Raw genomic sequence first — 17425 nt, 5'->3', positions numbered from 1 at the left:
TCCCACCAGGGTTCTCTGTCCATGGAATTCTCTCCAGGCAAGAGTACTGGAGTGGGTAGCCATTCCCTTCTTCATGGAATTTCCCAACCCAGGGATCAAACCCGGGTCTATTGCACTGAAGGCAGATTACTGTCTGAGCCACCAGGGAAGCACAAGTGCCCATGACTAGTGCCAATTTGTAGTTGACACAGTGTTCATTTAACCCAACTATGAGACAAACAAGATTCTGAAGGCTAAAAATGTAGAATAAATAGGGCAGATAAAATTAAAAACTCTAGGTAGGAACAAACACAAATTTTGTTATGCATAAACTATGTTTTATAACATATATATGAGCACAGTATAAAATGGGTTGTTCTCCAAAAAGAAGAAACATATCTCTAGCTACTGATTTAAGACATCTCTGGGTCTGATTTTCTCTAGCATTATGACTGGAAAATTTTATCTGAACCGTGGCCTCTAAGATGTCATCTCCATTGTGAGTTTCTCCATTATAGGAAGTGTTTTCTCTCTCTTTTTTCCCTCTAGTATTTGCGGCTTCCTGCTGTTCGGCACTGTCATAGATGATGTCAGTGAAGAATACAAATTCAACCTCTGACTTTATCCTCTTGGGGCTTCTGGTCAACAGTAAATTCACAGGGACTGTCTTTGCAGTTATTTTGGCTATTTTTGTGGTGGCCATAACTGCAAATCTGGTCATGATATTCTTGATTCACAGAGACTCCCATCTCCATACCCCCATGTACTTTCTGCTCAGCCAACTGTCTATCATGGACACCCTTTTCATTTGTACTACCGTCCCAAAGCTCCTCGTGGACATGGTTTCCATACAGAAGACCATTTCCTTTGTGGCCTGCGGCACCCAGATCTTCCTCTACTTGACCATGATTGGATCAGAGTTCTTCCTGTTGGGCCTCATGGCCTATGACCTCTATGTGGCTGTCTGCAACCCTCTTAGGTACCCCGTGTTGATGAACCACAGAGTGTGTCTCCTTCTGGCTGCTGGTGCCTGGTTCGGTGGATCCCTGGATGGCTTTCTGCTCACCCCTATCACCATGAATGTCCCCTACTGTGGATCCCGCATCATCGATCATTTCTTCTGTGAGATCCCTGCTGTTCTCAAATTGGCCTGTGCTGACACATCCTTGTATGAAACCTTGATGTACATCTGCTGTGTGCTCATGTTGCTCATCCCCATCTCTATTATCTCAGCCTCCTACTCCCTCATTTTGCTAACTGTCCACCACATGTGCTCTGCCGAAGGCTGGAAAAAGGCCTTTACCACTTGTTCTTCCCACTTGACTGTAGTCAGCATTTTCTATGGGGCTGCCTTCTACACTTATGTGCTGCCCAAGTCATTTCACACTGCTGAGCAAGACAAGGTAGTATCAGCTTTCTATACCATTGTCACACTCATGCTCAATCCTCTTTTTGAACCTATGGACTGTAGCTGCCAGGCTCCTCTGTCGATGGGATTCTCTAGGCAAGTATACTGGAGTGGGATGCCATGTCCTTCTCTAGGGGATCTGCACAATGCAGGAATCGAACCCCTGTCTCTTATGGTTCCTGCATTGCAGGTGGATTCTTTACTGCTGAGCCAGCAGGAAAGCCCCATATGCACACTACTATACATAAAATAGATAATTAATGAGGACCTACTATATATCACAGGGAACTCTACTCAATATTCTATAATAACCTATAAGGGAAAAGAATCTGAAAAAGAATGGATATGTGTATAACTGTTTGCTGTATACTTGAAACTAACACAGCATTGTAAATCAAATATACTCTAATATAAAATAAAATTAAATTTAAAAATATAATGTATAGCTTGAGATTGAAAGTGATAAATTGTAATAATTTAAAATTAATTTAAAAAACCAATTGCATACGTGCAAAATGTCAGATACTGTTCTTAAACGTGGGGTAAACATGAAGGGAAAACTGTTTCCATTTTTCAAAACACATTTAACTACATTATTTGACTTTGATCTTCACAAAGTTCTGCCAAGTTATTTTGAGAAGGAATTAGCCTCATGGGAGATAGAGAAATTTATAACCATATTTTCTGACTTCTGGTCTTGTGATTTTGTGCTAAAACTTGCTATTCTTTGATAGACAATTTCCAAAAGCAGGGAGGCATATGGCACAATACAAACCTGGACGCTTGTTAATCCTGATAATGACCTGGGGAAAACATATCCCTCCGGGAGTAACATGCAGATAAAATCTATGTTCAGCTTCTGTTGTGTGCCAGCTAGTCTGGTCTACCAAGGACCTGATGTTCCATGCTGACAGGCAGTCAGACTCCCTACCTGGGGTCTTTCTACAGGTGAGGGATATGGGCATAAAATTAACTGAACCACCAGTTCAGATATCATTTCTATTAAGCATTTTAGAACTGTGGCTCCTGCTAAGAAACATCATTGGTTTTTGCTAGATTTGTCATAGATATCTGTCTTCCTTTGGAGCCAATTAGAGGTAGGTATCACAGGTAAGCATTTACTCAGGTATAGAGACAGAAACTTGCATTTTTTCCATATTGACTGAAGACTTACATGTTAGAACAAGGCTTATGATTGTATATGTGAGCTGGCATTATCAAAAGTTATCCTTTCCCTGGATTTCCATAGTGTTTACCTGCAATGGGCAGTGGTTTTAATCAGCAGCCAATAACCTTAGGAAGATAAAATGAGGAAACAGGTTAGAACATAGTTAAGTCCATGTCTTTGGACTTCATCTACATTTCAACTAATAGAACTTATGAAGCTGCAACAGAGAGCTGTTTCCTTGCATCCCTGGAAATATTGTGGGAAAATTTCTATGAGACAAAAATGAATATAGAGTTGAAGGAAGTCAGGACTCCCTGTAAATAATGGTCCTTTGTAATCTGAAAGATTATAACAATCTTTATAATTGAGTATATTTAACAACAAGATAGCAACATATGCAGTGCATGTCTTCAATGGTCTTAGTCTTAAGACAGAGAACTTTTCTAGTGCTATTTTAATTGAAAAATAAATGTTTTTATAAATTTATACTTACAATCCAAAAATTATATGATTATGTTTACTATCATGTTTGCTTTAAATACAGGGAAAATTAGGCTAAAAAGATTAAAGGTTATACATACTGGCCACTTTCAAATTCAAAAGTTAATACTATCTTCTCATTCTGGAGCCTGTTCTGTTTCCACAATTGCCAAATTAGAGAGTTCTTTATTTTGAGTGAAGGGAGAGTCTAAACATTTCCATAACATTATCAGGTGCCAGGTACTTTTATGAGATCCTTACACAAAACCCTCCCAATAACCCTGAGGGCAGGGGCTGCTCTGATGTACTTTTGGCTAGTTACAAATTTGAGGAGGGGCTTTCCCACTGTCATATGTCTAATAAATGACAGGTCTTGGATTTTCACCCAAGGCAATTAGGTACAGGTTTTACATAATGATCAGGAAGAAAAGGTAAACTGACAGGGTTTGAAGTGATTATAGAAACCTGGGAAATTGAAACTATCAAACCAGAGTTGTTTATACCAATGCATAACTCTATCACTTATGGGAATTATTTTGTATATATTTCTCCTCTCTTTGATAAAAAGTTATTTTACTTTTCTAATAAGTTACATGTTTGCAAGTTCACATTTTCTGATTATTTTGATGTATGTATATTAGTGAGTCCCTTCAAATTTAACATGCAGAGACTAAAGTGCGTATTTTAAGGCCAGAATCACATACTTCCGGTGACATCTTGCAGTATGGAAGCTTAAGAGTCAGAAGGAATCAGATGAATTCTGTTTTAGAATGCAGGATCGAATTTAAGCAGGATTCTGGGGTAAATTTGATATATCTTAGTGACCCTATTGATACTGAAAGATTGAGAAATGGAAAATTATAGGTATTTATTGCCAAAGTTGCGAATAGGAGGCTTATTCTTTAACTTGAAATTAAATTATTTTTACACACATAATCTATGACGTAGGAAAATGGAAAATGTAGTGAAGACAAACTGATGTTCTTGAGACTCGACCATCAGTGAAACTTTTGCTTCATAATTGTGTGTGTGTATATATGTGTGTGTGTGTGTGTGTACATATATACATTCGCATACTTATATGTGCACATATATATGCACATTAAAATATATGTATATGTTTTTGTATATAGCTCTTTACTACATGTATACTGCTGCTGCTGCTGCTAAGTCGCTTCAGTCGTGTCCGACTCTGTGCGACCCCATAGACGTCAGCCCACCAGGCTCCCCTGTCCCTGGGATTCTCCAGACAAGAACACTGGAGTGGGTTGCCATTTCCTTCTCCAATGCATGAAAGTGAAAACTAGTGATACATATATCCATATCACATATATATTATAGGTTATATGTGTAAGACATTTTTTTATCAAAGAGAGGAAAAATATATACATAATAGCATCTGCTGTTGGACACACACAAAAATGTTATATATATTATGGTAAGATATTTATATTATATATAAAGAACATAGGGGTTTCTAACTGCTGGATTTTTCACTTAAGAATGTAGTGAAACTGTCATACCATAATGATTTTTGGTCTACCTCATATCCTAAAGGATGCTTGGAATCTTGTTACTAATTCCAAAAACTAAACAATTTTGTAAGCATCCAAGAGCAGATGCTTAAGCTGCCTCTGCTTTTTTAGTAATACAAAAAACACCAAGATGAATATTTATATAAAATTGCTCACTTATTTCTTTAAATTTATTTATTTTAATTGGAGGTTAATTACTTTACAATATTGTATTGGTTTTGCCATACATCAACATGAATCCACCACAGGTATACACGTGTTACCCATCCTGAACGCCCTTCCACCTGCCTCCCTCCTCGTACCATCCCTCTGGGTCGTCTTAATTTCTATATAAAATTTGCTAGGAATAGAAAGTATATGTTATTTTTAAAGTCCAGATATTGGTTTGCTGCTCTCTCTAACAAAAATAATACCTACTTACATTCTCACCAGCAATATATGATAGTACTCTCTAGATACTCAGTGTTGAAACAATCTAACTCTCAAATAGAGGTTCAATTTGAGTAAGATTGGCAGTTCCAACCCCATTTCTATAGCCTGTGTCCTGCGCAGCAGAAGAGAATGCAACCAGTGCTCTCCAACATCAGTCTTGTTGAGGAAGCCTCTTTAGGCCTGTACAAACAAGAAGAGTTAGAGCAGATTAATCTTATGCTCCAACTTTTTCACTTTGAGCATGCAGTACACACCTAAGTACAATCAGATTAACAGCTTAACATTTCATCATATCTCATAGCCTCATAGTTAAAGAAATACGGCACAACAGATTCAGTGACTCATCATACATATTCAGGGGAGAAAGTGGTGGGATTTGTTTTTCTAAAATCACCCAGGAAATTACAGAGGGGACAACCTGGCTGGAAAAGAAGCTTGGGAACACATTTAGTTTTCAAATGACATTCTTTAATAATAAGTCTGATCCAGCTCCAGCAGGGAATAATTGTATTGGAAACATCTGGTCTGATGGAACCACTTGTCCTAGATTCACAAGTCAGTGAACTTTCAAAGTACCACTGCCTGGAGGGAGGCTTTGCTTTAAGACAATGATGTACTGTGTTTCAACAAAAATTGCACATAACCATAAAATATAGAAGTCTAATCGCAGGGTTCACATTTGACAGAGTCTTTTGAAACATGCAATTTAAAATGTTATGTCTGCTCCCCATTTGGGAGCACCTGTATGTAGGAAAATATAGTAGAAGAGGATAAATATAATTTTAAAATGCTTGCAAGTTTGTGATTTTAGATTTGTATATCACTGACAGGATAATTCTGAAGACATTTCAGTTTATTTCACAAAGATTTGAAATGGATTCACGTGCATGTGTTTGTGCTCAGTCACTCAGTCGTGTCCACCTCTTTGCAACTCTATAGACTGAAGTCCACCAGGCTTCTCTGTCCATGGGATTCTCCAGGCAAAAATATTGGAGTGGGTTTCCATTTCCTACTCCAAAGTGGGTTCATAACTCTATGCAATATTTTTAAATGGTTTTATTGTTTATTCTTTACTCAACTTCATGTAATAGTCTTGTCCTCAGGGATTCTTTATCCTTAAGTGAACTCTGCTACTTTCCTCTGATACACATTAACAGAAGATTTAATTCAACTCTGTATTCAAAAGGAAATTTGGGACAATCTTTACTGAGCTGTATTTGTAGTGGTGGTTACACTGATGACAGCCTGACAATGGGACTTTTGGATGGGACAATACTAGGTCTGCTTGGAGATAAGAAGCTGTCATTGGCTGTGTGTGCTCAGCAGTGAGATTTGTGATTTGTGAATCTGATGTTTGCAGGATCTTTCTCAGCATCAATTTGGTGAGGACCTTTTTCCCCCTGGACATCATTAGAAAGCCACAGGTATGTGATGACTAGAGATTGCCCAGGAGTAGAATTTTGAAAATCTGGAAATATTTAACTTCATTATGTTATTTTGTAATTTGTTGACAAGTTTTGCCCAGAAATTCAAGTTTTTCTTGATTGTGATTATGGTCTTGCAGTTGGTATTCTTCTGACATTTTTTTTTTAGCTGGTTGAAGTTACTGATGGTTAAAAGGATGCTATGCATTTAGGAGCCAGTTGAGTGTAGCTGTGGAGTATATGGAAAACAAAGCCTTAGATTTGAGCCAGGACCTATTTCCACTACTTATTCTTTATGCCTCACTTTCTCCAACAATAAGATGGTAATAATTACACTAATTTGCCCCACAGAGGCGCTGTAAAGAGGAACTACATCAAATGCGAAAGCATGCAAAAAGATGCCTGTCATAGATGGATGCTGGGTATTTTATTATTAGCAATATGACTCCCTCGTGTTATGTTTAAAATCTGGTAAAATTATATAGGATAATTTCTTGTGGCTACTACTCAAATAGAGCAAATTCAGTGCCTTAAAATAACACAAACTGACTGTCTTGCCATTCTGAAGACTGCAACTCCAAAACTGGTCATGCTGGGCTAAAATCAAGATATCAGGAGGGCTATACTTCTTTCTGAAAGTGTTTGAGGAGATTCCATTTTCAGATTCTAGAGGTCACCCAAATCCTTGCCTCATAGTTCCCTTCATTTTCAAAACCGGCCTTTGTATTACTTGGACCTTTGTTCATAATGTCACATCTCATCTTCTTATCCCTGCCTCCTCTTTCCTGTCTCCCTCTTATAAGGGCCCTGGAATATAGATTCAGCACAATGGGACATTCCAGAGTAATCTCATCTCATCATCTGTAACTGAATCACAATTGCAAAGTCTCTTTTGCCAAGTAGGGAAGATATTTATAGGCTGGGGATTAGGACGTAGGGTTCTTTGAGTTGGGGTGGGAACATTATTCTGCCTTTCAAGAGAGGCTTTGTTTAACACTAAATTAATCTATGGGGCTTCCCAGGTGGCACTAGTGGTAAAGAACTCACTTGCCAATGCAGGAGACATAGACACAGGTTCGACCCCTGTTGGGATGATCCCTAGAGGAGGGCATGGCAACACGCTCTAGTGTTCTTACCTGGAGAATCTCAAGGACAGAGGAGCCTGGTGGGCTAGAATTCATAAGGTCACAAAGAGTCAGACACAACTAAAGTGACTTAGCATGCATGCACACAAGTTAATCTATTACAGACTTACTATTTTAATAAGATACCAAATTAATACTAGCACTTACTGCACAATTTTTCTGATACTAGATGGAAACTTGTTGCTAAGAATAATGCATAATGATTTTCTGTGCTTTTAGTTGTGGAACATAAGGTGAGTTCAAACTATATTAACTTCTACAAAACAATCACTGTATGAATAATAACATCTGAAGTTAAATTTGTCTTTTACTCAATAATTGATACATAATGAATGAATAGCTGTCACCAAAAAATCAGATTCAAAAGAAAGATAAAGAGGTGAGTTTCATTTTCTAAAAGAATGATGCTTTTAACTCACAGTGATTGTTTCAAATTTGTTTACATAAAACTTCATTAAGATGTAATATTTGTATTGATCTTGGATTGTAATGTAGTTCTGTTTCTTATTACTAAGTTTTTTTTTTTAATTAGAAAGTGTGAGTGAATCCTATCTTATGATGTTATTTTAGACTTAAGATAAACAGAAAGACCTGGACTATAATTTTATTTTCACATATTCTATAGAACATACTGAGGTGAATTTTAAAGAAATTCTACTAAAAATGAATCATATTAAAAGACCAAAATTGCATTTTAAGGAGTGCATATGCTAAATAATCATTCATTTAAATATTCAGCAAAGTTACCAGATCTTAGACATTATTTTATATTTTGAAAGTGCACGGTAAGCAAAATAAACAAATATCCATGCCCATATTCATCTTACTGTCTAGTGGGCAGGACAGAAACCCAAAATAAAATGATTATGTATGACAGATTGTGTTAAGGACAATGAAAAATAGAAAGTCATCAAGTCCTACAGAATAGATCCTTTTGAGAAGTGGATTTTGAGGAAAAACCTGAGGAGATGACCACATACAGTTATGAGAGTGAGAAACAAGCCAGGGTTAGGGCAGAAGCAAAGGACTTGGGCTGGGAAACTCCCACAAAGTGAGGACAAAGGATCAGCAAGGAGGTCATAGGAGCTGTAGCACCAGAGCAAATGCATTGGAGGCAGAAAAAAATGACTTCCGAGGATGAAACTGTCACAACACAATGGGCCTTAAAGTGGCATGTGAAGCTCCTCAACAGAGTTTTGAGGTTAAAGTTACCTGTCTGATGTAAATTTCTCAAAATCATGGTGCTCTACTGAGATCAGAATAAAAACAGACCAGAAAGAACAAGTAGATGATGGCAAAGCTACCGAAGAAAACTTAGAAAACAGCTTTAACATTTTACTCATAATGCCCAAGCAAGTTTTTCTAACATTTTGTGATATTATGGTATATAATAAGAAATATATTTGGTCTTTGTCTGAATTCCTTGGCAGAGATCCTAAATTCCTCAGAATTTCCTAAATAAAATGAGGCTTCCTCAGGTATCTTATTCATAAGGAATCCCTTTTAGCAACACCTGAATTTATGTTAATGACATTACTTACGGAAAGCCCTACAGGTGGGAGCTGGCTACCAGGAAACTAACCATACCTTCAATGGTTTGGAACTTCTAAATTCCTACCTCTTAGATCTCCAAGGGGAAAAAAAGTGTAGAGATTTTATTAATCACCAGTGACTAATGGAGGCAGGCTTCTGCAGTGGCTCAACGGTAAAGATTTCACCTGCAATGCAGGAGACACAGGTTCAATCCCTGGGTCTGAATGAGCCCCTGGAGAAGGGCATGGCAACACACTCCAGTATTCTTGCATAGAGAATCCCATGGATAGAGTAGCCTGGCGGGCTTCAGTCCCTCGTGGCACAAAGAGACACTATTGAAGCAACTTAGCATGCAAGCACAAATGATGGAATCTTCCTACATATTCCCCTGTCTATCTTCCACTTCTATTGTTCCTTAGTTATACACTAGTCAGTTAAGCAAAATGTTTTCCTGAGTTCTATGAAACACTCTAGAAAATTTAATTGCACTCTTGGAGAGAGTCATAGGGAACTCCAATATATAGCCAGGAGATTAGTAGCACAGATGATGACATGTACTAGCAATTGGTTTCTGAAGTGGGGTCAGTCTTAGAGGACTGAAACTATGGGATATTGGCTCTATCTAGGCAGATAGTGTGAGAACTGAATTAAGTTGTAATATGCCAATCTAGTGTCTGGAAATTTGCTGGTTGCTTCACAAGTGGGGAAAACCCCACACATCTAGTTATCTGAAGTGTCGGAAAGTGTTGCTGAGAGTAGACACACAGGACGTGTCTTCTCCTTTATATCCTTCACTTCATCAGCTATTCATTCTGCCCATCTTTGGCAATCCAAATAACCAATTTTATTTAATTAAGCCTACTATTGGCTGAACAAGATTCTGAAGGCCACCAATACAGAATAAATAGGGCAGATATGATATTTAAAGCTCCAATCTAGATATAGCAAACGTCAGCTTTATTATGCAATTTGCATTACCTATGTATTGCGGCACAATATCAAAAGGGTTGTGCTCCAGAAAGAAAAAAATAGATCTATAGTTCCTAATTTATAATGTCTCTTGGTCTGCTTGTTTTTCTCTAGCTTTATGACTTGGAAAATCTTATCTGAACCAGTAGCCTCTGAGATATTATCTCCATTGTGAGTTTCTACCTTCTAGGAAGTGCTTTCTGTCTCTTGTTTTCCATCACATTTGTGGCTGCCTTCTCCCTGGAGCTTTCAACAGAAATGTCAATGAAGAATAGAACTGCTTCCTCTGACTTTATCCTCCTGGGGCTTCTAATAAACAGTAAAGCTACAGGGATTGTCTTTGCAGTTATTTTGGCTATTTTTGTGGTGGCTGTAACTTCAAACTTGGTCATGATATTCTTGATTCACATGGACTCCCACCTCCACACCCCCATGTACTTTCTGCTCAGCCAACTGTCTATCATGGACACCCTTTTCATTTGTACTACCGTCCCAAAGCTCCTCGTGGACATGGTTTCCATACAGAAGACCATTTCCTTTGTGGCCTGTGGCATCCAGATCTTCCTCTACTTGACCATGATTGGATCAGAGTTCTTCCTGTTGGGCCTCATGGCCTATGACCGCTATGTGGCTGTCTGCAACCCTCTTAGGTACCCCGTGTTGATGAACCGCAGAGTGTGTCTCCTTCTGGCTGCTGGTGCCTGGTTCGGTGGATCCCTGGATGGCTTTCTGCTCACCCCTATCACCATGAATGTCCCCTACTGTGGATCCCGCATCATCGATCATTTCTTCTGTGAGATCCCTGCTGTTCTCAAACTGGCCTGTGCTGACACATCCTTGTATGAAACCTTGATGTACATCTGCTGTGTGCTCATGTTGCTCATCCCCATCTCTATTATCTCAGCCTCCTACTCCCTCATTTTGCTAACTGTCCACCGCATGCGCTCTGCTGAAGGCCGGAAAAAGGCCTTTACCACTTGTTCTTCCCACTTGACTGTAGTCAGCATTTTCTATGGGGCTGCCTTCTACACTTATGTGCTGCCCAAGTCATTTCACACTCCTGAGCAAGACAAGGTAGTATCAGCTTTCTATACCATTGTCACACCCATGCTCAATCCTCTTATCTACAGCCTCAGAAACAAGGATGTCATGGGAGCATTTAAAAGGATATTTGCACAATGCTTATCCACATAGAAGGTACTCACAAGTGATGCTTAGAGATTCAATAACCTCGGAATAGGTTTTCCCAATAATATCCTCAGTGTGTTTTGTTTCACAAGAGACTATCTGCGGCTATTAAATATTTTTTTAGAGGTGACAATTTAAGAGGATTTACCTAGCCTGGTTTCTTCCTCTTAGGTGAAAGGAACCCAAAATATTTCATTAGTTACTCAGAGTCTATTTGGCTAACTGTCAAAATTATGTATTATTCAATTTAGCTCAGTCACTCATGTCTGACTCTTTGCAACCCCATGAGCCACAGCACACCAGGCCTCCCTGTCCATCACCAACTCCCAAAGTCCACCCAAACCCATGTCTATTGAGTTGGTGATGCCATCCAACAATCTCATCCTCTGTTGCCCCCTTGTTCTCCTGTCCTCGATCTTTCCCAGCATCAGGGTCTTTTCCAATGAGTCAGCTCTTCACATCAAGTGGCCAAAGTATTGGAGTTTCAGCTTCAATATGTCCTTCCAATGAACACCCAGGACTGATCTCCTTTAGGATGGACTGGTTGGATCTCCTTGCAGTCCAAGGGACTCTCAAGAGTCTTCTCCAACACCACAGTTCAAAAGCATCAATTCTACAGTGCTCAGCTTTCTTTATAGTCCAACCCTCACATCACACATGACCACTGGAAAAACCATAGCCTTGACTAGACAGACCTTTGTTGGCAAAGTAATGTATCTGCTTTTTAATATGCTGTCTAGATTGGTCATAACTTCCCTTCCAAGGAGTAAACGTCTTTTAATTTCATGGCTTCAATCACCATCTGCAGTGATTTTGGAGCCCAAGAAAATAAAATCAGCCACTGTTTCCACTTTTCCCCATCTATTTGCCATGAAGTGATGCCATGATCTTCGTTTTCTGAATTTTGAGCTTTAAGCCAACTTTTTCAACTCCTCTTTCACTTTCATAAACAAGCCCTCGAGTTCTTCTTCACTTTCTGCCTTAAGGGTGGTGTCATCTGAATATCTGAGGTTATTGATATTTCTCCCAGCAATCTTGATTCCACTTGTGATTCCTCCAGCTTAGTGTTTCTCATGATGTACTCTGCATAGAAGTTAAATAAGCAGGGTGACAATATACAGCCTTGACGTATTCCTTTTCCTATTTGCAAATGGTCTGTTGTTCCATGTCCAGTTCTAACTGTTGCTTCCTGACCTGCATACAGGTTTCTCAAGAAGCAGATCAGGTGGTCTGGTATTCCCATCTCCTTCAGGATTTTCCACAGTTTGTTGTGATCCACATAGTCAAAGGCTTTGGCCTAGTCACTAAAGCAGAAATAGATGTTTTTCTGGAACTCTCTTGCTTTTTCCACGATCCAGCAGATGTTGGTAATTTGATCTCTGTTTCCTCTGCCTTTTCTAAAACCAGCTTGAACATCAGTAGTTTTAATCTATTTTTATTTTGATTTATGTCCTCTTAAACTTATCCATGGCATGGTTTTCTCATTCAGTTCAGTTCAGATCAGTTCATTTCAGTCACTCAGTCGTGTCTGACTCTTTGCGACCCTATGAATTGCAGCATTCCAGGCCTCCCTGTCCATCACCAACTCCCGGAGTACACTCAGACTCACATCCATCGAATAAGTGATGCCATCCAGCCATCTCATCCTCTGTCGTCCCCTTCTCCTCCTGCCCCAAATCCATCCCAGCATCAGAGTCTTTCCAATGAGTCAACTCTTCGCATGAGGTGGCCAAAGTACCGGAATTTCAGCTTTAGCATCATTCCTTCCAAAGAAATCCCAGGGCTTATCTCCTTCAGAATGGACTAGTTGGATCTCTTTGCAGTCCAAGGGACTCTCAAGAGTCTTCTCCAACACCACAGTTCAAAAGCATCAATTCTTCGGCGCTCAGCCTTCTTCACAGTCCAACTCTCACATCCATACATGACCACAGGAAAAACCATAGCCTTGACTAGATGGACCTTTGTTGGCAAAGTAGTGTCTCTGCTTTTGAATATGCTATCTATGCTGGTCATAACTTTTCTTCCAAGGAGTAAGCGTCTTTTAATTTCATGACTGCAGTCACCATCTGCAGTGATTTTGGAGCCCAAAAAATAAAGTCTGACACTGTTTCCACTGTTTCCCCATCTGTTTCCCATGAAGTGATGGTTTTCTCATTGCTCAAGGCAAAATTTTATGGATATATTTATTATTTTAATATTTCAAATTATATGAGGAATTAATATTTTAACAGTATTTATAGATATCTTCTTTATCCATTCATCTTTATATCCATCAATCTAATTAATTTGTTTCCATATCTTGGATATTGTGAACAATATTGTTGAAATGAATATGTAAGTGCAAATATCTTCTCAGAATCCTGTTTATTTCCCTTTAATATATTTCCAGATATGGTATTATTATACTTTATTGTGGTTCTATTTTAATAAGTTGAGGACCATCCATATTGTTTTCCGTATGGCTATACCAATTAACATATACTAACAGTGTCTACCTTTACTTGACATTCTCACCAATTTGTATCCTGTCGATAATTTTATAAAAGCTATTTTTAATAGGCATGAGTTGGTATCACAATATGGTTTCCATTTGCATTTTCCTGATGACAAATATTGTACACATTTCATAACCCTGTTGACCAATGTATATCTTCTTTGGAACAAGGTCTATTTGTGTACTTTGCCAAATTTTATGTTGGATTATACAATTTCTTTATTCATTTATATTTTGCTACTAGGTTTGGGGGGGGTGCTTTCCTGGTGTCTCAGATGATATAGAATTTTCCTGGAATACAGGAGACCCGGGTTCAATCCCTGGGTCAGGAAGATCCGCTGGAAAAGGAAATGGCAGCCCACTCCAGTATTCTTGCCTGGAGAACTCCATGGACAGAGGAGCCAGGTGGGCTACAGTCGATGGGGCTGCAAAGAGTCGGACACAACTGAGCAACTTGTATTGAACTGTATAAACTCCATATAAACTTTGAATATTCAACTTTATCAGTTTCATGATTTTCACATATTTTCTTCCATTCTATAATTTGTTTTTATATCTGATTGTTTACTTTGCCAAGCAGAAACTTTTTAGTTTGATACAGTCTTAGTTCTTAATTTTGCATTTTTGTCTGTACTTTTAATATCATATCCAAAATTGATTGCCAAGGTCAAGGCCAAGGTAGTTATTTTTTATATTTTCTTCTAGTAGTCTTATGGTTATAGTACCTATGTTTGAGTCTTTAAACCATTTATATTTTCTTGTGAGTTGTGTGAGATAGGGGCCCAGTTTTTGTTTCTCAATTCATTCATTCATTCACACATTTATTTACTTATTTATGTTTTGTATTTGTATATTGTGTTACTGACATGTTTTATTGAATTAATTGCCTTTTCCTGTTACTTATGATAGGCAACCTTGTCAAAGATTAGTTGACCATATATGCATAGGTTTACATGTGAGTCAATAAACCCATACATATATTCTGTTCCTTTGGTCTGTTTCTCTTTCTATACCAGTGTCTTATTGTTTTATTTAATACAGCTTTGTAATGTGTAGCTTTGAAATCAAAAAATACGTCTCCAGCTCTGTTCTTAAATTTCAGGATTGCTTTGGTTGTTTAGGTTCTGTACAGATATTACACATTGGTTCTATCTTTGTGAAAAATTTCAGTGGAATTTTGATGGGGATGGCACTGAGTCTGTAGATCAGTTCAGATTCAGCACAAGGGAAGAAAGTGTTTTTGTTTTCTTTTTTGGTTATACTAATTTTCAAGTGATTTCTTAAAAAATGTCCTCGAATGCTCAATATATATTTTCATATTTATTATTCTATCAAGTATAATAAGACATCATGAAACATTATCAGTTTTTAAATTGATATATATTATATTGCATGACAAAAATTATAAAATGTCACTCATGTTTTTTCCCTTTGCAATATAGACATTAAAGATTATAAAATATCTAGTCATGAATTAATTTTTTACTTAAGCATAACAGTGGATAAGCAAATATTGATATCCACAATTTGATGTCTCTGATGCCGAGGAAATCAGAGGCAAAGGATAAGGCTGATATCCAAAGTATCCAGGTTTCCAGACTCTAGGTTTTTGGGTATAGTCCAAGACAGTTTTAAGAGGTAATTCAGTCAGTTCATTCACTCAGTTGTGTCCGACTCTTTGTGACCCTTGGAATCACAGCACGCCAGGCCTTCCTGTCCATCACCAACTCCCGGTGTTCACCCAAACTCATGTCCATCGAGTTGGTAATGCCATCCATCTAGCTCATCCTCTGTCGTCCCCTTCTCCTTCTGCCCCCAATCCCTCCCAGCATCAGAGTCTTTCCAATGAGTCAACTTTTCGCATGAGGTGGCCAAAGTATTGGTGTTTCAGCTTTAGAATCAGTCCTTCCAAAGAACACCCAGGACTGATCTCCTTTAGGATGGACTGGTTGGATCTCCTTGCAGTCCAAGGGACTCTCAAGAGTCTTCTCCAACACCACGGTTCAAAAGCATCAGTTCTTCGGTGGTCAGCTTTCTTCACAGTCCAACTCTCACATCCATACATGACCACTGGAAAAACCATAGCCTTGACTAGATGGACCTTTATTGGCAAAGTAATGTCTCTGCTTTTGAATATGCTATCTAGGTTGGTCATAACTTTCCTTCCAAGGAGTAAGAGTCTTTTAATTTCATGGCTGCAGTCACCATCTGCAGTGATTTTGGAGCCCCCAAAAATAAAGTCTGACACTGTTTCCACTGTTTCACCATCTATTTCCCATGAAGTGATGGAACTGGATGCCATGATCTTCATTTTCTGAATGTTGATCTTTAAGCCAACTTTTCCACTCTCCTCTTTCCCTTTCATAAAGAGGCTCTTTAGTACCTCTTCACTTTCTGCCATAAGGGTGGTGTCATCTGCTTATCTGAGGTATTGACAGTTCTCCCAGCAATCTTGATTCCAGCTTATTCTTCTTCCGTGCCAGCGTTTCTCATCATATACTCTGCATAGAAGCATGGTGCATAAGCATGATAACAATATACAGCCTTGACATACTCCTTTTCCTATTTGGAACCAGTCTGCTGTTCCATGTCCAGTTCTAACTGTTGCTTCCTGACCTGCATACAAGTTTCTCAAGAGGCAGGTCAGGTGGCCTGGTATTCTCATCTCTTTCAGAATTTTCCACAGTTTCTTGTGATCCACACAGTCAAAGGCTTTGGCATAGTCAATAAAACAGAAATAGATGTCTTTCTGGAACTCTCTTGCTTTTCCATGATCCAGCAGATGTTGGCAATTTGATCTCTGGTTCCTCTGTCTTTTCTAAATTCAGCTTGAACGTCTGGAAGTTTACGGTTCACGTATTGCTGAAGCCTGGCTTGGAGAATTTTGAGCATTACCTTACTAGCATGTGAGATGAGTGCAATTGTGTGGTAGTTTGGGCATTCTTTGGCATTGCCTTTCTTTGGGATTGGAATGAAAACTGACTTTTTCCAGTCCTGTGGCCACGGCTGAGTTTTCCAAATTTGCTGGCATATTGAGTGCAGCACTTTCACAGCATCATCTTTCAGGATTTGAAATAGCTCAACTGGAATTCCATCACCTCCACTAATTTGTTCATAGTGATGCTTTCTAAGGCCCACTTGACTCCACACTCCAGGATGTCTGGCTCTAGGTGAGTGATCACACCATCATGATTATCTTGGTCATGAAAATCTCTTTTGTACAGTTCTTCAGTGTATTCTTGCCACCTCTTCTTAATATCTTCTGCTTCTGTTAGGTCCAGACCATGCCTGTCCTTTATTGAGCCCATCTTTGCATGAAATGTTCCCTTGGTTTCTCTCATTTTCTTGAAGAGATCTCTAGTCTTTCCTATTCTGTTGTTTTCCTCTATTTCTTTGCATTGATCATGAGGAAGGCTTTCTTATCTCTCCTTGCTATTCTTTGGAACTCTGCATTCAGATGCTTATATCTTTCCTTTTCCCCTTTTCTTTTCACTTTTCTTCTTTTTTTTTAACAGTTTAGTTTATTTTTTTAATTTTAAAATCTTTAATTCTTACATGCATTCCCAAACATGAACCCCCCTCCCTCCTCCCTCCCCATAACATCTCTCTGGGTCATCCCCACGCACCAGCCCCAAGTATGCTGTATCCTGCATCAGACATAGACTGGCAA

The 17425-nt window shown here is 38.7% G+C and overlaps 2 protein-coding genes across 2 annotated transcripts; both read left to right on the top strand.

The window, feature by feature from the left end:
- On the top strand, window positions 567-10214 carry LOC102177055 (olfactory receptor 2T11-like). The gene is made up of 3 exons (XM_013965442.2): window positions 567-1446; window positions 7791-7804; window positions 10188-10214. The coding sequence occupies exons 1-3, from the start codon at window positions 567-569 to the stop codon at window positions 10212-10214; spliced, it is 921 nt and encodes a 306-aa protein (XP_013820896.2).
- On the top strand, window positions 10332-11267 carry LOC102175393 (olfactory receptor 2T11). Its single transcript, XM_013965443.2, has one exon. It carries the CDS (start codon window positions 10332-10334, stop codon window positions 11265-11267), a length of 936 nt encoding a protein of 311 aa, XP_013820897.2.

Source organism: Capra hircus, chromosome 7, assembly GCF_001704415.2.
Source record: "Capra hircus breed San Clemente chromosome 7, ASM170441v1, whole genome shotgun sequence".
In the NCBI taxonomy this organism is placed as follows: Eukaryota; Metazoa; Chordata; class Mammalia; order Artiodactyla; family Bovidae; genus Capra; species Capra hircus.
The sequence above is the reverse complement of the archived record's forward strand: the minus strand, read 5'-3'. Positions and strand labels throughout refer to the sequence as shown.

Coding starts and splice junctions, on each gene's coding strand:
- LOC102177055 (XM_013965442.2), top strand. CDS start 567: ATGTCAGTGAAGAATACAAATTCAACCTCTGACTTTATCCTCTTGGGG.
- LOC102175393 (XM_013965443.2), top strand. CDS start 10,332: ATGTCAATGAAGAATAGAACTGCTTCCTCTGACTTTATCCTCCTGGGG.